Source organism: Drosophila melanogaster, chromosome 3L (genome assembly GCF_000001215.4).
Source record: "Drosophila melanogaster chromosome 3L".
Classification (NCBI taxonomy): Eukaryota; Metazoa; Arthropoda; class Insecta; order Diptera; family Drosophilidae; genus Drosophila; species Drosophila melanogaster.
The window spans coordinates 7232680-7249528 of NT_037436.4; the positions used below are offsets into that span (position 1 = coordinate 7232680).

Here is a 16849-nt window from a genome sequence, read left to right on the forward strand (position 1 = left end):
TTTTTTTTTTTGGGTGGGAGGCAGAAGGTCGAATGAGGTAGCTACGAGTCCATTGGGTGTCACAGTTACTTCCATTTTCCCTTCGTCCTTCGTCCTTTTCACACTGCCTTTGACAGTTGGAGTAATGCTCCTTGCGGGTAGCTCTGCCACGCCCTACTTCAGATATTGTTTTTCCCGAGAATTCACTCCTTTGGCCACCCGCTGCCTAATTGCGGCCAAGAAAAATAAAGTTTCTGGCTGTGCCAAATTGGGCAAAAGGAGCTGGCGAACGGGCCAAGTGAAAATGGGGAAAAACATGTGCAATGTCATAGGACTGAGCATGAGATACGGCAATGTCGGCATGAAACAAGCTTTTGCCAAAAATATTGCAAACAAGTGCACATATGCAACCATAAATCAGGACTACTGCTAAGTAATGCAGATGCAACAGAGCACTCAAAAATGGCTTGCTGGTCACAGGGTACCCAAGTAATAATAGGCAATCCAAAATCTCTCTATTAGGTCGGGAATTATTTTGCCTAACAAATGCATATTGTGCACTTCCTCTTTGGATGAAATGCTACTTACATCACTATGAATGGCAGTAAGGCAGTGACGAAGTGTACCGCAAGAGAATTCTAGACTTCAAAATCTGATGTGGTTGTCTAAAGAAAACTTTAAAATTTTACTTATTCAAACGAAACATAATCATTGGTAACAAATTAGAAATCAGCCAATTGCAAATAGAAATCATTCAAATATGTATGTCTTTGCATTCTTGCAATCTTTTAAAAACCTGATTTTTCAAAGTAAAGTTAGATCAATTACTTTTGAACAAATATTTTGTCAGCTAAAAATATATTTTTAAAATGGCATTTGCATAAATGGCATAGACACTTTCTAGACTATAAAATCAACAATGACTGCACAATTGACAGGAGTTCGTCTTTCATATGAATAATGAGCTAGTCACGTGTTTATTAAATGGGTTTATTGCTCCGAATCGGAAGGTTTTGTTGATCTTTTTATTCACGCCTACACTTGGGCCTCCATATATATACTTTTTTTTGGACAGCCATTTGAGAAATGTGAAAATTTCGTCTGCACGCATTTTTTATAAATAATTCAATTGTCAACATGAATTTATATCTTCTACAATTTGTTGTATGTTATTCGCTAGAAAGCGGAAGTGTCCGAGATTTAGGTGGATGGCAAAAGTTTCGCGGCACTGGGAATTTGTCAGACCTATCCACCCACATGGGTTCTCGGTAGCGTGTAACCACTATTCGTGGTCGGAACCCATTTCCTACGTCTTCATCTTTGCGGCTTGTAGACGTGTTTGCAGCACTCCGATTGTTGCCACCACGGTTGCCATGCCCGGGCTGTGATATAAGCAAATTCGCTTGCCAACTGCTTTTCCTGCAACAGCTATTTGCTTTTCATTTCCGGCCACGTCGACAAATCAGAAAACAACCCGAAAAAGGATATTATCTTCGCCTTGAGGCGGTCGCCCAGACAGTTGGTGCTACTTCCCGTATTTGTATAAATAATTTGCAAAACATTTTTCGTTTCATCGCTCTGCCAGCTGATTGTGTGCTGAGATTTTCCGTATTTTAATGGTCTTCTAAGTGGGTCTTTCACCATATTTCTGTGACCTTTCATCTCGATCTGCCCCACGTTTTGGGTCACTCTAGTTGGGCCGAATCCAATTAGGTGGCTGTTGTCCACTCAGTTTTCCACTCACGTGTGCAAATAGAAAACCAAAACGGATTGGGAACACATTGAAAAATAATGTGTTCTGCATGCCTAAAATCAACTTGGCCTAGTGATAGATATTTGTTTTATATATTGACATTCTATTCAATTTATTAAATATGTTTTTACTTTTAAATCAAAAAAATAATTTGTAAATCATATACTTGTTAGTATACTTTGAATATTTATGCATACATGCACCTTTTTGGGTCAGTGTAATCCAGTTCTTGACAAATTCATAATGCTAATTGCCTGGCCAAATGTTTGTGCCTCCGAAATTTCCACTTGTCATCTTGCGTTGATGGCTCACTTCAGAACGAGTTAAGTCCGTGACGCCTACACCTGCAGCTAGTTAGTAGTCGTTGGGAGCATGAAGTGGACAACGGGTCTGCTCTTGGCGGTGGCCATGCTCAGCCTGCCATCTCGGGGAGATTCATCCCGAAATCTCACGGAATTCATGGGACATCGACAGAAGCGCTGGCTGATCTACCAGAATAGTGGGTCTTTGAAGTTTAGTATTGGTCCCTCGATGCCCATACCCTTGGGGGACAAGGTGACCTTCCGTTCCTGTGTGCTCTCCTACACGCTCCAAGGTGGTTCCTATTCCCTGCCCACATCACCCATCTGGCCGTGGGATAAGTGGGAAGGCACCTTCGCTCGTTCCTTGATGCAAATGCGAAGGAATATTGAGCGCCATGTGGCCAATGGCGGAGTGCGATATGCGGACGATGCCAGGCTCTTGGTCTACACTGCACTGGAGGAGTATATGGGCAGGAGGAACAATGACCGCTCCATGGGCAGACAATGTCTGCTGCGCTCCATATGCGAGAATGCTCAGATCCATCATCATATCGGTGTGTTCTCGGAAATTATGGATATTGTACTCAGGTAAAAGAAAAGAGTCTTCAAGTTTAAGGAATACGATAAATATTAAGTGCTCCCTCATCATTTCTCATTCATTTTCAAACACTTACACGAATCCCCATAAATGCTACTTTAATCTGCCAATCATTTTAGTCCCGGCAAAGCGGATCTGGACAATGACTACCATGATGCCTACGCCGCGGGAAGAGCTGGAGCCAATTGCTTGGGCCTGTACAGTGCCTGTCCTCGGGGACACAACTTCCTCGACGGGCTTTTGATTGTGGAAGATGATTGATTTACTGCTGCTCCTGCTACAGCTACTGCTGCGGATTGCTGTCGAGTACGGAAGAGAATGGGGATCCGCAATAAAGTTTTCAACCAAATCAAAGTGCATGTCTAATGGTTCTTGTCCTGATGTCGGATTCCGCTTGTTCTTGCTGCATAATTTGGGGCGGAAATGCACGGAAGCATGTCTGAGGGGGCAGGAAACTGTGTTGACTCGGCTCCAGGATGAGCATGTGTGCACATCGATGCAGGCAACCCACCATGCTGAAGCGTTTATGCGGGTGTCTTGCTCTAAAAACAACGCATTGTGGGCCATTTAAAGTGTTGGAATTAAATATAAATAAAAGATAATATTATTGCTAACACGAAAATGGAAAACTAAAATTATATAACTGAATAATTTCACCTATAAAAAAAATAACAAATAATAGAAATATATAATAATATTAATCATACGCACCGTAAGAACATTTCTCGAAAGCTATGTAACTAACTCGATCATTTTGTAGTTATTTAAGCTTACTTTAAATTATTTTCCCGCTTTGTTTTCTTAATATTTAGTTGATATTTTTGAATTTACGATATGGCTGCCGCATAAACATGACAGCCGCAGACATTAGTTACCTATTCCACTGCACCATCACAAGTTCAAACACCGCAAAGTTGTGCAGGCATTCCCCCCAAGCCACCGCCCCCTTCCCCTACCTTCCTCCCCCCCCACTTCTTTGCTGCGCCAACTGCACTCTGGCAGGTTCCTTCGCCCCACTTTCTCCGCTTTCACCGCACTCCCCTCGCCTTCTACGCCGCTTAGCTCCTTCGTTGTTCGCGTTGTCATAATCGCATTTGAATTAGCTGTGCACACGAGGCGCAGCTGAGGATTCTGAACAGGGTGCATAAATGAATAATAGTAAAATTAATAATTGATAAGACAAATAAAATAAACGAAGATATGAATTTATAATGTACAAATACGATTCACAGATTTACTTTATTCCACCTATATATACAAATATTTATATCATTTCATTCGTCACAATAGAGAACATTCATTAAAATATATTTGAAGCTAAATTTATATTTTTATATATATTTATACTAGAATGGAAATTATATTTTTATGTGATAGGAATAAAAAAGTAATATTTAACATACTATCGAAGTAGACAAAGTAAAAATATAACTTAATATACTTTTATTTATTTCTTTGAATTCAACGATTCAAAATTAGTTAGTTATTCTAGGGAAATCTCTGACTAAAATAGTATCTGCTGCACCCTGTTGGAAAGCCCATTCCATCCGCTTGGCACCGTCTGCGAGCCTAATGTGCCACTTAAGACGCATTTATTGTCTTTCGTTGCTGCTGCCGGCGTTCTTGCCGCGCGGCGGCTGTTGGTGGTGCCGCATTTTCCATTTAATTGACGCCATTGTTGACAAAATGGCGGTCGTGTGTTGGCTTTCGCTGCACCGCTTTCCAAGCCCAACTTGCACCAGCCACAAGCCATTAATGTTAACGCATTTTTCGCCTAGATTCTGGGGTAGGATGTTGGCATGGATGCACTCGTGTTTCTGGTTTACCAAAGGCGACATCCTCCAGTCGGTGGAGTTAAAGGGGGCGTGGCGACGACAAGGGCGCAAATCACTTGCAATTAGTGTTAAAAATTCAACGGAGTAACTAGATTGTTCATGTGAGCAGATATACTCGAAAGTTGACAGTGATTCCAGTTGATCTTACTGAAAAGCACTATCAGTGGTAATCATTGAATTAACTTGATTTATTCAAGTCGTAACATCAGTTTAAAAAAAAACCCTTTTCAATACTCCACATCCAGAGCATATGCATCCAGCACACTTTCACCCCTTGGACAATCCGAATAGCGAGCTAGGCAATCGATTCCAGCCTGGCCAGCTGCTAAAGCCTCCTTGTAGGCCACATCCAAGCGCGTTTTACCAGGTCTATTAAGTTTATATAGATTTATAATTCTTCCATTCAAGTAATAGCATTCTAAAACTGCAACTTACGTGAGTAGAACGACTAGTAGCTCCGCCATGATGCCCACATGGTGATGCACCTGCGCATTTTCACAGATCCCTCGCAGCAAACAGTGACGACCTCGACCAGGAGATCCACTCACTTGGTCCATATAGTTCTCCAAGGCGGCATATACGAACAGGCGAGTGTCGTCCTCGTGCGTCTCATCCAAGCTCCTGATCTTCTCCTGCAACGAACGCGCATATATCGTCTCCCATTTGTCCCAGGGATATAGTGGTGCCGATGGCAGGGTAAATGCCCCGAAATGCAGCACATAGTAGTAGACCAAACTGCGCCAGACCACGGGATCCTCGAGCTGAGTGGACAGCACGGGACCCACTACCAAACGGATGGTTCCTCCATTCCGGTAGATCAACTGATGCCTCTTCTGGCGCGCATGCATATACTCCGTAATATTTTGGCCAACTGGAGCAGCTACTAACATATACGCACTCCTAACCACAGGTAATGAACAGGCCAATAAATATATCCAAGAAACCAGTTGCATTGTGTGGAAAAACGTCTGTAGGTGGCACAATAACTTTCGAGAATGAAACTCACTGGAATCGATACCCATTTGTGATGCTGAAAATTAAAGCATTATGGACTCAAGCAATTAGCATCCAAATTGGGTTATAAAGACATCCAGATCTGCTTTACATTTTCGTTCTGCATAATTAATTGGGTAAATAATTACAGATACATTTCTACATATCTTAAAAACACAATTCAAAAATTCTTTCTTAATTTGAACTTCTATTAACATAAGGAATTTATTGTCATGTGTATTTATTTAATATTATGTCGTCATAGCACATTGATTTATAGTTTAGTATTTATATTTTACATATACAAAACAAGAATAAAATGTATATTCCCGCAAAATTTAAAATATCGCTTAAGAAATCCCTGCAATGTTTTCTATGTTCTTACCGCCATTTCTGGTATTTCAGTGAATGTACGCAACTGGTCACTCTAGTATTATTAACTAACAAAATAAACAATAACATAACCAAGGATATAAAGGAAACTGTAGAGCAGCGATGAACGCCGTGATAGCGCTGTGCCACTTTTGCGAGGCGCACGGTCCCTGCGCCATCTTCTGCACCCAGACACTGAGGGACACCAAGCTGGAGGACCTGTCACTGGAACAGCAGACGCAAAAGACCTGCTCCGCCTGCAATTACTCCATGGGCAAGAATAACAATGCGATCTACAGCAGGGACACGGAAAGCGGGGCCACATTCGTCAGCACCAAGGTGGCGGTGCTGCCGGAGGTGGCCAGTCTGGTCAAGCAGGCGGCGGTGCTCAGTCTGAGCAATGGTACGGATGCCAGCAAGGATGGCGAGTTCGTGTTCTTTGGCGATTCGTCCAGGGGTCACATCCTGAGTCACACCTTCCGAGTGAGCGACCTGCAGGCCCGCGGCTACTCGCAGCTGTTCTCCATCATTGTGCTGATGAAGGACAAGTATTTCCTGCTTAACATCAAGCCCTTTCTGGCGGAGCACCTGAAGAAGGTGTCGTCGGAGCTGCAGGCAGCTGCCAAAAAGACCAAGGAGACGGAGGAGCAGACGTACTCAGAGCGACAGAGGCGTCTGTCCGGCGCTCAGTTCCTGATGCCCACTTCCCGTGCCTTGCTGGAGCTAACAGGCGAGGAGCACATCTTCGCCCAGTTGCACTCACACTTCTCGTGGCTCCTGCTAGCCGGATCCCGCTTCCTCACCGAGCACGTGACCTTCGGCAACCTACCGTGGCTACCGCCACAAAGTAGTGGCCGTCCTCCCGCACAGCGACTCACCTACAACAGTTCCACACTGCCAATGATAGAGAGCATCGACGATCCCGATCTGGAGGAGTTCTTCTCGTTGCGCCATCTCAAGAGTGTCGTCCGCAAGGAGGAGTTTGCCACGGTCTGCTATTGTGCCTTGACTGGGGTGAAGATTGTGGTCAGAGGTGATCCCAGAAAGACCTTCCGTTTCATGGTCTGCCTGAAGAAACTCCTGCCCGAGCCCATGCACAATCTAATGCGAATCGATGCCCAACATCAACACTCCATCAGCTCCGAGTACAAAATCATATCCGTGTCCAATGACATAGCCGTGCCAATGGCCAGTAGCTCCGTTTATCGGATCGATTTTCTGGACAAACACGTCAACGGACACGAGGTGTCGGTCAAATGGCCAGGAGAGCTGCCACGAAAATGTAAGCTTCACATCCAATCCGTTCCCGCTTTCACTGATAAAAACGAGTCGGGGATATTGATATTGATTCTATTGATTCTCCCACTTTAGTGCCAGATCTTATGGTGAAACTTTTAAAGGCGGTGGAGGAGAAAAACTTCACAGAACTCGTGCTGAACAAGCAGACCAAGGTGCTCATCGAAGAGTGGAAAAAGTGAGTAGCCGTCCTATTTTGCTGCACAGATCCGAACTCAATTGAATTCCATCTACAGCAAAGTGACCTGCCTCAACCATGCCAAATCCACCAGCGTGCAGGGCAAACTTAAGAAGGTGCTTGGCGTGCAGCCGCACGATCAGCCGATTATTAACTACTGGAGCACACACCTTCACTAGTACAACCGATTACCGCACAGATTAAGGACTTTCTTTTTCACCTTTTGGAATAAAACTCTTTTATTGCCGTGCGATGGCGAGAAAAATCATTATCTTAACCAAAAGGATGCCGAATCCAGTCCAGTCAGCCAGTCGCTTACTTCTTGTAGCCGCAGCTGGAGCGACGACCACGAGCACGCTCGAACTTGCGTCCCTTAGAGCGGACATAGGGGCGGGTGTGCGAGTGGGGCACACCGGGAGCCTTGCCGAAGTGCTTGCAGGCGGTGCGGGCGGTACGCCTGCCCTGCAGCAGCAGCGTGTTCTTGCCGGTGGGCGATCGGAGAGCCAGTTGATCGAAGGTCAGGACCTCACCGCCGGCCTTCAGGATGCGCTCCCTGGCGGTCTGCGTGACGTGCAGGGCGCACACGGTGAGCTTGGGCACCACCAGGAGGCGGGCATCGTCGGTGACGGTGCCGACGACCACGATGGTAGACTCCGGCTGGTTGGCGGCCTTGAAGAAGCGAGCGATGCGCTGAAGCGATAGCGGCGGCCTGTTGATCTTGCTCATGAACAAACGCTTCAGGATGATGCGGTTGAACTTCTTGTTGGTGCGGCGCTGAAGGAAGCGGTACAGCTGCGGGGGCAAACAAAGAAAAAAAAACAGATTAATCTCCACATTCAGCTGGTAGTCAACGCCATCGAAAGCCTCACCTTGACCAGCAGGCGCAGGTACACATCCTGGGATTTGGGCTCGGTTCTGCGAACCTTGCGATCGTACTTGTGGTTGATATCAATACCCTGCAAACGAAACACACGTATTAGAACTGGTGTTTATGATCGGAAAAACAATTGGTCGGCATTCGAGCGTATGTTTACTACATATCCATGGAACCGATCAGTTAAACTGCTTATTTCATGGTATTTTAGCTTCACAAACTAGATGCCGCCCACACAAATTTGTTTTTATTTCATTCCGTCGCCAGGAAGCTTCGCAATGCACGTGGGCTGAGCCACAGTTGGCGTTTTAGGTTATTTGTCAGTTTCCTGCTGGAATCATTGCCGCACTTTTATCGGTAACCCACCATTTCTTCTGTTGAATGTATTAATCAACGCTAAAATAGAGAATTGGACATTAATTTAAGCTAAAAACGTGGAGCATCAATTTCTTGCACGTACCTCGCCGGAAACGAAAGCCAAAAGAAAGAAAATAGTGTGGCTGCACCGATCACAAGCAAGACGCTAAAATATCCAATTGTGCTGTTATGATAACAGCGTGCTGTTAAGGCGCAAGCTTCATTTATTTTCTAAGCGATATCCTAAGTTTATAAACAAAATTTCTAGCATTAATAATACTGTGGGTAAAACTTCCAAACCTCTAAATCAAATTAAAACAAAATTATATGTGAAAGCTCTTATTTGCTTGATATACAAGTGTGGCAACGCCGCTAATAACATCATTAGTATGACCATAGGATTTTTTTTTAATATTAGGGGGGTACAACAAAATATTAATAGTATCTGATTTTTTACATGGCATTTTTGTAAATTGAATTTCTAATAAGCAAGTTAATGCAAGAAGGTTCGGAAATCAAGCGACCCTTTTTTTTTATTAAAACTGATGCCAATTCTGAATAATAACTATTCAGCGGTGTGTATTTTTGCATTGCCTCGTCGGGTCACACTAGAATCTTCAGTTTCGGGTTTGTGTGCAGTAGAAAGCTTCAAATATCTATGTCTGATCCAGGAAGCGCCGGCTACAACATAACCAAGGATCCGGCCCTGGCAAAGAGTCGAATCTTCTTGGGCAACCTGCCGGTTTGCACGCGCGAGGAGCTGGTGAGCATTTGCCAGCCATATGGCAAAGTGCTCGGTTCGATGGTCCAGAAGAACTACGGATTCGTGCAGTTTGAAACGGAGGAGCTGGCCAATAAAGCCGCCTCCGCCCTGCACAAGTCCACTTTTAAGCAAAACATGCTCACCGTACGCAACGCCAGCATTAAATCGAAGGCGGCCAATGCTATCGCCAAAAGAAATTCAAATCAAGGAGGCCAGGTGACAGTTCAGGGTGGACTTGTGATGTCAGCGGCGGCAGCGGCAGCAGGTCAACCCCTCATCAATGATTGCGAGATCATAGTCCAAAATCGCGAGAATACGTAAGTTATGATCCCCAATACCTTATAACTCCAGACGATACTCATGGCTTTCATTACCTGCAGCAAATACGCAGAATACATTGAGGAGCGGCTAAAGAATTCCAGTCTGCGCGTGGATGTACTCTTTCCCAACGAGGACGTCTTGCTAGGCAAGGTCCTGGCCAACATCTCTTCGCGCGGCTGCTTGTATGCGGTATTGGTCACGCCGCAGCACGAGGAACACAACAGCATCACAGTAAACATTTTGTATGGCGTACCCGCTGAGCATCGCAACATGCCGCTGGAGGACGCCATCACCCTGATCTCCACCGATTTTAGGCTCAAAAAACAGCGCGACGCTGTCGTCTTACCGCCGTCAACATCCATACACAAGGGACAGCGACGACATCCCCAGGAAATGCAGGGGCTGCTGGAAAGGCTGGCAGACAATCATCCATTGACCGCGTCGCAGTACGAGGTGATTCTTAAGTACCTCGAAGGCGAACGCGAGGAGCAACTGAAGCGAGAGGTGGGCGAGGCCAATGCTCTGGCCAAGCTAAAAGCTCCCGATCCAGAGATCGAGCTGCAGAAGAAGATTCTTAGCATCATGAACAAGCCGGCAGTAACCGATGTCACCAGCGAGCTCATGTATCCCACTTTCGAGGCAGTCAAGGAGGACAGAAGGCTAATGGAGCTACTTGCTGACGATCGAGTGTTGGCGGCCCTGGAAAGTGTTTACAACTCGGATCTCAGACAGATTTTAGCCGAGTATTTATAGACTACCAATACTTAGTAGTATTCATTAATTTTAGCCATTAAGCATATTTAACATTTAATAAATGTAATACCTAATATATATGACGTAAATCTCGGGCTTCCAGAATGCATTTAATAAGTGTAAGACATTAACAACTAACAATTGGCTGTTTCTAAGGCCAGGATCGCTTGGCTTCGTGTCCCTCGTACTTTCCACGGTACTTGAGACCGGTGACTAGGGTGGAGCTCTTGGGGAAAGCCGTTTTGCCGTCGAATTTGGTATCTGTCTCGGGATGGAATCGCACGTACTCGTACTGGATGTGCAAATTCTCCGGCAGCTCGATGCGCTTCAGTGCATCAAACGGCACGGTGGTGTCCACAGCTGTTTGGTAGAAAGCGATAACATCGCTGACGGTGCGCAGTTCATGTACCTGGGAGTTGGGCACTCCGTGCTGCAGCTCCTGGAAGCACGCGTTCAGGAATTCGAATTTCTCGGAGAGATTCCCCAACTGGTCGGATTTCAGTTGAAGCGAGGCGGCTACGGTTCGAATACGTTCGGCGGCATCTGCAGGTGGGGAGTACGGCTTATGGGGACGCAAGAAGCTACAATCAGGAGAATATTTACTTGGTTTTTATGTAAATAAATTAAAGAAAGTGCTTACCCCTTGGCGGCGATGGACTCGCCGACAGCTGAAATGGTGCTGGTTTTGACGGGCTTTGCTTTTGCGGCCTTGGCGGCGGAGGCAAAACTCCTATGCAGGCTTCCCGCAAGCTAAATTCATGGTGGCATTGGATTTTAAGTGAACATTTTTATTATTTTTTACTTACAATTAGGGTTTTACGTAAAATCGCTGCCATTGGATGTGACCAGATTGAAAACAATGCGGCATGGCAGTCAATACTGAAAATATATTCACTATACTTACAGGTAAGGAGATGGTAACACAAAAATACTGCATTGAGCGTTGCCAGGTGGACTCACTGTTTACCCACTGTTAAATTTATAAACAAACTTAAAAAAAATGAAAACATTATGAGTATTGAGTTATTTTTAGTCGAAGATCTATCTCATAATAGTCTTTCTTGAAACAAATTTTAGTTTAAGCAACAATAAGTGATAGGATTTTATTTTAAAAATATATTACCTCATCAATTTCAATTTAAATCTAAATTCGACATAACTTTACGAACGATAACTTTATTAAATTGCGTGGCAGCTCTAAGCTTTTGTCGATAATAAGGTCCTGTTATTCAATTGATAAGTCCTGCTATCGCGCCAACTGTTATTTTTTTATAATTTTGCATTGAATAATAGTTTTAAACTACATTGGTGTTCTTTATGTAGTATAAAACAGTATGGACAGGACAACAGTTGTCCCGAGTCCGGCCTCCACCTACTGCTCCTTTATGGGTGGCTCCCAGCACTCCCCATTGCGGCGATCACAGCGCCTCATCGACAAGGAAAACCGGGATCTGCAGAAGATTCCGCCCAAAAGTCTTTCTCCTCAGTTATTTGGAAACACTGAAGATGATTACAGTGAACTATTGTTGCAGCAAGGGAAAGTGGTTCACCTGAAGCCTGCAGCTAAGTTGGTGCCCGTGAGATCCTCGGATAATCTAGTCCATCTTGGATCCCGGGATAAAGTTGTCCCCTTGAAAACTTCCAATAGAATCGTTCACCTGAAGCCTCCATATAAGATTATCCACCTCAAAAGTTTAGATGAAGTTGAAAAGACCGTAAAGAAGAAGAATAATATTCAGAAAGAAGTTCATCAAAGGAATTCACAAAGGAGAAGCATTCAATGCACTCCCAAAAAACGTGGTCGAAAACCAAAGCAACCGGCTAAGAAACTGCAGTCAAGAATTTCCACCGATCAGCTAGGAAGCACACCATCGCCATCCAAGCTGCCTGCCAAATATCCCGCCCATTTTGTTCATCAACTTCCGCCCGCTGAGGATTCCAGCTGTGCCACTCGAAGACGATCCTTATCTGCTCCAGCTATGCAACTTAGCGATCTAAGCCTCACACCCGATGAGATCCAAACTCCGGAGCGGCGCGGTGAAATCGTAAACAAATCGCCATCGGATCTCGACTCCGATGTCTCCTTGAACTTCTCGCTGTCCGATTCCATTGGCGAGATCTTCGGCACCAAGGACATCAGCAGCATTCTGACCATGCAGCGGCCGCGTCAGTACATTTTGCTGGAGGAGCATCTGCCCACACTGGCCACCATGTTGAACGTTGACTTGGAGCGACTGCGCTGCGTGCTGGATATCACTCAGGGCTTGAGCCACGAGCAAATCCTGCGCTTTCCGATAAAACATGAAGAGGATGAATTGGAAGTACCTTAGATATGATGGGGAACTTATAGCAGTAGTATAATGTTTTCACTTTGAATAGTTTTAATGTCCAAGTCCAACATATTTAATTCCCATAAGATCCTTGTTGCTTTAACTTAACATTTAAAATGTATATCTCCCTTTTTTTTTGTATATTTTTAAGTGGTATTTAATTGTTGTTGTTTTTTGTTGTTGTTGTTTCTTTTTCGTTATTTTGCCTTAGACTTTCAGAGTGCACAATTTTTGTTTAAACCATTTACTTTTTTGTATATTTTAAATTACTAATGCTAAACGTTATCTAGACTTTATCATACTTCATAATTGGTTTCCTTTCCTCCACGACAATACAGCAGCAATCGATCGGGGTTTTTTTTTGTATCTGTTACTAAGTTTTCTTTTTTGTTTACTGTGTTTCTCATTTAACGTATATACAACCGCGTGAATTTGGAGTTGCAGCTCCCTAGTAGTCGCTGTCGTAGCTTCCGTCCTGCTGCGCCTGCGTCGAGTCATCGGAACGCTCCGAAGTGGGCTCCAGATCAACGTCCAGGGCCGTAGTGTTGGCCGGACAGCAGCTGGGATGAGCCATTGAGTCGAAGGCATCTTTGATTTGATTGTTGGCACCTTTGGGATCTAGGTCGGTGGCCCAGCTGAAGTGCATCAGCGCCAGATCCATGTTGCCGAGCGTCTTGTGGATTTTGCCGATCAGATAGAACACCACCGACTCCTTGGGCACGACTTCCTTGAGCTCCTCCAGTTCGCGCAGCGCCTCCTGGTACTTGCCCAGCGAGAAGTAGATGGAGCCGCGATGGAATCGCGTCAGCGGGTTCTTGGGGTCCAGCGTGGCGGCCGTGTTTAGCGTCTGCAGCGACAGATCCTTCTTCTTCATGTAGAATTGCATGGCGCCGATGTGCACGAGAATAACCGAGTTCTGTGGATTGATTTTCAGCGCCTTCACGTAGTGAATCTCAGCCAGCTCGTATTTCTCCTGCTTGGAGTAGATGGTGCCGATGCCGTACCAAGCATTGTAATGCCGCGGATCTCTAACCACTGCTGCACGGAAGTAGTCCATGGCCTTATCAAATTCTTCGGTGAGTACGAGTTCGTGGCCCAACAGTGTGTAGCTGTAGACGAAGTCTGGATCCACTTGGACAGCCCGCTTGAAGAACTTGATCGCGGTTTCGTGCTCCTTTTGCAGCGAAAAGCAATTGCCGGACACACACCAGGTAACCGGGCTGGTTTTGTCCTGGTTAATCAGATCCTGGGCGAGAGCTGACAGCTCAACCTCGCGCTGCAAATGCCACAGGGATGACGAGTATATCTCCATGTAGTCCAAGCGACATGGCTCTGTCTTGTGGATGGTCTCAAATATCGCCACCGCCGCCTCATACTCACGCATCTCGTACCTGGCCAGTCCGATGAGCGACTGCACCCAGCTGGAGTTCAGGTGGTGCTTTGGTATCGTCGTCTCCAGCTGCTTTATGGCCGCCTTGCACTGGAAGTTCGAGAGCAGCTGATAGGCTTCAGCTAAACCCCGCAGCAGGGCCATCAGCCCATCGGCCGATTGTTTCTTGAGTCCCATCAGCTGGTGGGCCATCGTCTGGGCATTGTTTAGGCTATTGTTCAGCAGTACTTTGGCCTCCTCGGCGGCACTGCGTCCACCGCTGTTGTTATTCGCTCCCGAGGAAGTAATAGTCTCCACCTTCTCCTTGCGCTTCTCGGAGAGGTGGTGGGACTTATCCTCGATCAGTTCGTTATTTAGGCAGATCTTGGTCATCCGTGACTTGGCTTTGCGGGGCGGCGAACGTGGCTGCACGAACTTGTTGGCTATGTTGGGCGATTTATTGTTCTCCTTCACCGAATACGAGTTGCTGAACAGCCGCGAACTGCGACGCACTGCAGCATTCGGATTGGGCGGCACATTCATATTGCCATTGTTGCCCACATTATTGTTGTTCGGAGTGCGGGGCGTTATGTTTCCGGCTTGCGTAAAGACGGCGGGTTTATTAAGGCTGCCCTCTTTGCGATTGATGAGTCCGCCCACATGTGTCTTTAGCTTTTTGCCCATCATCTTCGGCTCCTGGTTGACCTCGACCAACATCTGTGGCATCGGCGAATAGCTTATATTCATAACGGGCGTGTGGTTGCCAATGAAGGATCCATCGTTGCCGGTGCACGGACTAGTTAAAGGCATGATGCCGAAGCTCGGTGTTGGCGGTGAGATGGCCGATAGGTATTTGAACTGTTTGCGAAACGGAGTACCGCTGCTCATGTCGTAGAGCTGCTGGTTCTGCTGATACTGGCCGGCCGGGTCCTGCGGAGCTCCCATAGGTGTGTCCTCCAGCATCGCCAGCATGCTGGAGTTTTGTACCAAACCCCCGCGCAGCATGCTGATCGAACTATTGAGATTGTTGTTATTATTATTATTGTTGATGGGCGTCACCATGTTGCTGTTGTGGTGCTGGTTCTGATTCTGGTTGATCTGTTGTTGCTGCTGATCCACGGGCGTGGTCAGAATGTAGTTGGAGACATTGCTTAGGTTGGTGATCAGCGACTGGCGCTCCTGATGCTGTTGACCCTGCTGCTCGGCTCCGAACAGCACCATTGCATTGGCATTTACGCTGCTGCCCTGGCAGGTATTGAACACATCTGTGCTGTGGATTTGGAATATGGCCGCCGCATCTGTATCCTGGCCCAGCAGGCACAGATCCGCGAATGCGTGCCACATGAAGGGGTTCAGTTTGAGGGCGCGCCTTAAAGCACTAACGGCCAGTTTATTGCGCTCGGTCCTCATGCAGATCTGGGCCATTAGCTGATAGGCGAAGCAGGCCAGATCCCCGAAGTCCCGCTGCAGCTCATCGCAGTTCTTGGCGTCCGCGAATCCCGTGGAGATCAGGGCACTCTCCGCCTCAGCGTATTTTTTCAGCTCGTAGGCACATTTGGCCTGCAGAAAGCGGCACTGCGGCGAGCGGCGTGCCTTCTCCTTGAGCAGCCAATATGCCTGGTGCACCTGATTGGAGCGGAAGTAGCTGGTGGCCAGCAGGAATATCGTCTCGTCGCTCTCCACTGCAAGGACACGGTGAAAGAGAAAATCAGTGATATACCCGGTCAGACAAACGAGACCTTGACCTATACCTTCTGAGCACAGGCGTTCCGACAGGAAAACGGCATCCTTGAAGTCGTAGTAGTTCAGGCAATGCCATATGGCGGCCTTTGGGAGCGAAAAAAAAGAAGGGAGAAAATTTGGTTTTTTATAGAGGCCAGGTGGACCGAGGAGCTATTGATTTACCTGCACGGGCTCTTGAATCATCATGTCTGGGCGGTATGTGCGACTTTCTAGGGGCGCTCTATGAGATGTACGTTCACTGTACTTCAGGGCTTTACAATAATTCAAACATGCAGTGTGTAGAACTCAAACAAACTATCATGTCGCCCCCCACTCGTACACTCTTCTGTTTGTATTTGTATTCGAATTGTTTTCTTTTGGCCAAATTTTTTCCAACAATATCGAATGGGAAAAAGTAAAAGTTTGGCCTGTGTGCTGGCTGGCTGTGTGGTATGTGAGTGTCGTATGTAACCCGATTGCGGATGCGGCGATGCAAGTGGCGATGGCGGTGTCTCTCGCTCCCTGGCCTCCACTCCACTCCACCTTCCACTTCCACTTTTTCTTTATATTTGATATTGCAATTGGTTTGAGTCGAGCCTTCGCTTCGCTTCGCCCTCTGTACACACACACTGCGAACGGGGGGTCGGTTTTCTACTATCGTTTTCGGGGCTTATCTCTCGTTAAAGACGCACACGGGGCTGATCTGCGATTGGCGGCGACACTGGACTACACCTTGGCCACATTTTAGCTACTTGAAACACGCTGCATACGCGTTGCATTCCATTTTATTTGAAAAACCAAAGCTAAAATAATTGCGAGCTGTCAAAGTATCGATTGCACGCGACCCTGCCAATCGATTGTTTATATGGTTGAGGAGGACCGTATCGCACTAGCGCAAAAGTACCAAGCTCTTGACACGAAGCTATTATAAGCTGTTTCCACTGATACATAACTTTGCATTTTTTTAAATGCCAATTTAAATTGTAAATTAATATCATTAAAGAAGGTCATAAAATTAGATATGTATCCCAGCTACTCAAATATATACATAACT

The 16849-nt window shown here is 46.1% G+C and overlaps 8 protein-coding genes across 13 annotated transcripts; 4 read left to right on the forward strand and 4 right to left on the reverse strand.

Annotated features, from left to right (window-relative positions):
• The first annotated feature begins 1832 nt into the window (after window positions 1-1832).
• CG14826 (uncharacterized protein) lies at window positions 1833-3286 on the forward strand. 2 transcript variants are annotated; one of them, NM_139831.3, is made up of 2 exons: window positions 1833-2622; window positions 2752-2983. In NM_139831.3, the coding sequence occupies exons 1-2, from the start codon at window positions 2105-2107 to the stop codon at window positions 2891-2893; spliced, it is 660 nt and encodes a 219-aa protein (NP_648088.1). In that variant the 5' UTR covers window positions 1833-2104; the 3' UTR covers window positions 2894-2983. The 2 variants fall into 2 exon arrangements, with proteins under 2 accessions (NP_648088.1, NP_001097528.2); NM_001104058.2 differs by having other exon boundaries at window positions 2084-2622; window positions 2752-3286.
• Window positions 3287-4120: 834 nt separating this feature from the next.
• Window positions 4121-5443, reverse strand: CG14829 (uncharacterized protein). The gene is made up of 2 exons (NM_139832.3): window positions 4903-5443; window positions 4121-4836 (listed from the first exon to the last, which is right to left on the reverse strand). The coding sequence occupies exons 1-2, from the start codon at window positions 5418-5420 to the stop codon at window positions 4695-4697; spliced, it is 660 nt and encodes a 219-aa protein (NP_648089.2). The 5' UTR covers window positions 5421-5443; the 3' UTR covers window positions 4121-4694.
• Window positions 5444-5862: 419 nt separating this feature from the next.
• BHD (Birt-Hogg-Dube) lies at window positions 5863-7566 on the forward strand. The gene is made up of 3 exons (NM_139833.2): window positions 5863-7114; window positions 7204-7306; window positions 7365-7566. The coding sequence occupies exons 1-3, from the start codon at window positions 5956-5958 to the stop codon at window positions 7483-7485; spliced, it is 1383 nt and encodes a 460-aa protein (NP_648090.1). The 5' UTR covers window positions 5863-5955; the 3' UTR covers window positions 7486-7566.
• RpL18 (Ribosomal protein L18) lies at window positions 7524-8672 on the reverse strand. 3 transcript variants are annotated; one of them, NM_139834.3, is made up of 4 exons: window positions 8641-8672; window positions 8547-8576; window positions 8176-8262; window positions 7524-8098 (listed from the first exon to the last, which is right to left on the reverse strand). In NM_139834.3, exons 2-4 carry the CDS (start codon window positions 8547-8549, stop codon window positions 7622-7624), a joined length of 567 nt encoding a protein of 188 aa, NP_648091.1. In that variant the 5' UTR covers window positions 8550-8576; window positions 8641-8672; the 3' UTR covers window positions 7524-7621. The 3 variants fall into 3 exon arrangements, with proteins under 3 accessions (NP_648091.1, NP_001261501.1, NP_001286966.1); NM_001274572.1 differs by lacking the exon at window positions 8641-8672 and having other exon boundaries at window positions 8547-8640; NM_001300037.1 differs by lacking the exon at window positions 8641-8672 and having other exon boundaries at window positions 8547-8578.
• Window positions 8673-8948: 276 nt separating this feature from the next.
• Neos (Neosin) lies at window positions 8949-10460 on the forward strand. 2 transcript variants are annotated; one of them, NM_079231.4, is made up of 2 exons: window positions 8949-9617; window positions 9681-10460. In NM_079231.4, exons 1-2 carry the CDS (start codon window positions 9196-9198, stop codon window positions 10372-10374), a joined length of 1116 nt encoding a protein of 371 aa, NP_523955.1. In that variant the 5' UTR covers window positions 8949-9195; the 3' UTR covers window positions 10375-10460. The 2 variants fall into 2 exon arrangements, with proteins under 2 accessions (NP_523955.1, NP_001261502.1); NM_001274573.1 differs by having other exon boundaries at window positions 9138-9617.
• On the reverse strand, window positions 10401-11254 carry mRpL50 (mitochondrial ribosomal protein L50). Its single transcript, NM_139835.3, has 3 exons — window positions 11181-11254; window positions 11015-11124; window positions 10401-10955 (listed from the first exon to the last, which is right to left on the reverse strand). The coding sequence occupies exons 1-3, from the start codon at window positions 11208-11210 to the stop codon at window positions 10526-10528; spliced, it is 570 nt and encodes a 189-aa protein (NP_648092.1). The 5' UTR covers window positions 11211-11254; the 3' UTR covers window positions 10401-10525.
• A 454-nt stretch (window positions 11255-11708) lies between these two features.
• On the forward strand, window positions 11709-12704 carry mei-P22 (meiotic P22; the record flags this gene model as incomplete). Its single annotated transcript, NM_079232.1, has 1 exon — window positions 11709-12704. The coding sequence occupies one exon, from the start codon at window positions 11709-11711 to the stop codon at window positions 12702-12704; it is 996 nt and encodes a 331-aa protein (NP_523956.1).
• A 97-nt stretch (window positions 12705-12801) lies between these two features.
• On the reverse strand, window positions 12802-16661 carry Cdc27 (Cell division cycle 27). Of its 2 annotated transcripts, none has more exons than NM_001274574.1 (3): window positions 15979-16661; window positions 15825-15900; window positions 12802-15755 (listed from the first exon to the last, which is right to left on the reverse strand). In NM_001274574.1, exons 1-3 carry the CDS (start codon window positions 16000-16002, stop codon window positions 13153-13155), a joined length of 2703 nt encoding a protein of 900 aa, NP_001261503.1. In that variant the 5' UTR covers window positions 16003-16661; the 3' UTR covers window positions 12802-13152. The 2 variants fall into 2 exon arrangements, with proteins under 2 accessions (NP_001261503.1, NP_648093.2); NM_139836.3 differs by having other exon boundaries at window positions 13077-15755.
• Between the last annotated feature and the right edge of the window lie 188 nt (window positions 16662-16849).

Excerpts from the sequence above, each read along its gene's own strand:
- RpL18 (NM_139834.3), bottom strand. Across the intron at positions 8,099-8,175 it reads ACCTGCGCCTGCTGGTCAAG|CTGTACCGCTTCCTTCAGCG; the intron begins GTGAGGCTTTCG and ends TTGCCCCCGCAG.
- CG14826 (NM_139831.3), top strand. The coding sequence starts at position 2,105 with ATGAAGTGGACAACGGGTCTGCTCTTGGCGGTGGCCATGCTCAGCCTG. Across the intron at positions 2,623-2,751 it reads ATTATGGATATTGTACTCAG|TCCCGGCAAAGCGGATCTGG; the intron begins GTAAAAGAAAAG and ends CAATCATTTTAG.
- CG14829 (NM_139832.3), bottom strand. The coding sequence starts at position 5,420 with ATGCAACTGGTTTCTTGGATATATTTATTGGCCTGTTCATTACCTGTG. Across the intron at positions 4,837-4,902 it reads CTACTAGTCGTTCTACTCAC|ACCTGGTAAAACGCGCTTGG; the intron begins GTAAGTTGCAGT and ends TAAACTTAATAG.
- mRpL50 (NM_139835.3), bottom strand. The coding sequence starts at position 11,210 with ATGGCAGCGATTTTACGTAAAACCCTAATT. Across the intron at positions 11,125-11,180 it reads TTTTACGTAAAACCCTAATT|CTTGCGGGAAGCCTGCATAG; the intron begins GTAAGTAAAAAA and ends CCATGAATTTAG. Across the intron at positions 10,956-11,014 it reads GAGTCCATCGCCGCCAAGGG|CTTCTTGCGTCCCCATAAGC; the intron begins GTAAGCACTTTC and ends TCCTGATTGTAG.
- BHD (NM_139833.2), top strand. The coding sequence starts at position 5,956 with ATGAACGCCGTGATAGCGCTGTGCCACTTTTGCGAGGCGCACGGTCCC. Across the intron at positions 7,115-7,203 it reads AGGAGAGCTGCCACGAAAAT|TGCCAGATCTTATGGTGAAA; the intron begins GTAAGCTTCACA and ends CTCCCACTTTAG. Across the intron at positions 7,307-7,364 it reads CTCATCGAAGAGTGGAAAAA|CAAAGTGACCTGCCTCAACC; the intron begins GTGAGTAGCCGT and ends TTCCATCTACAG.
- Neos (NM_079231.4), top strand. The coding sequence starts at position 9,196 with ATGTCTGATCCAGGAAGCGCCGGCTACAACATAACCAAGGATCCGGCC. Across the intron at positions 9,618-9,680 it reads GTCCAAAATCGCGAGAATAC|CAAATACGCAGAATACATTG; the intron begins GTAAGTTATGAT and ends CATTACCTGCAG.
- Cdc27 (NM_001274574.1), bottom strand. The coding sequence starts at position 16,002 with ATGATGATTCAAGAGCCCGTGCAG. Across the intron at positions 15,901-15,978 it reads TGATTCAAGAGCCCGTGCAG|GCCGCCATATGGCATTGCCT; the intron begins GTAAATCAATAG and ends TCGCTCCCAAAG. Across the intron at positions 15,756-15,824 it reads GGAACGCCTGTGCTCAGAAG|TGGAGAGCGACGAGACGATA; the intron begins GTATAGGTCAAG and ends GTGTCCTTGCAG.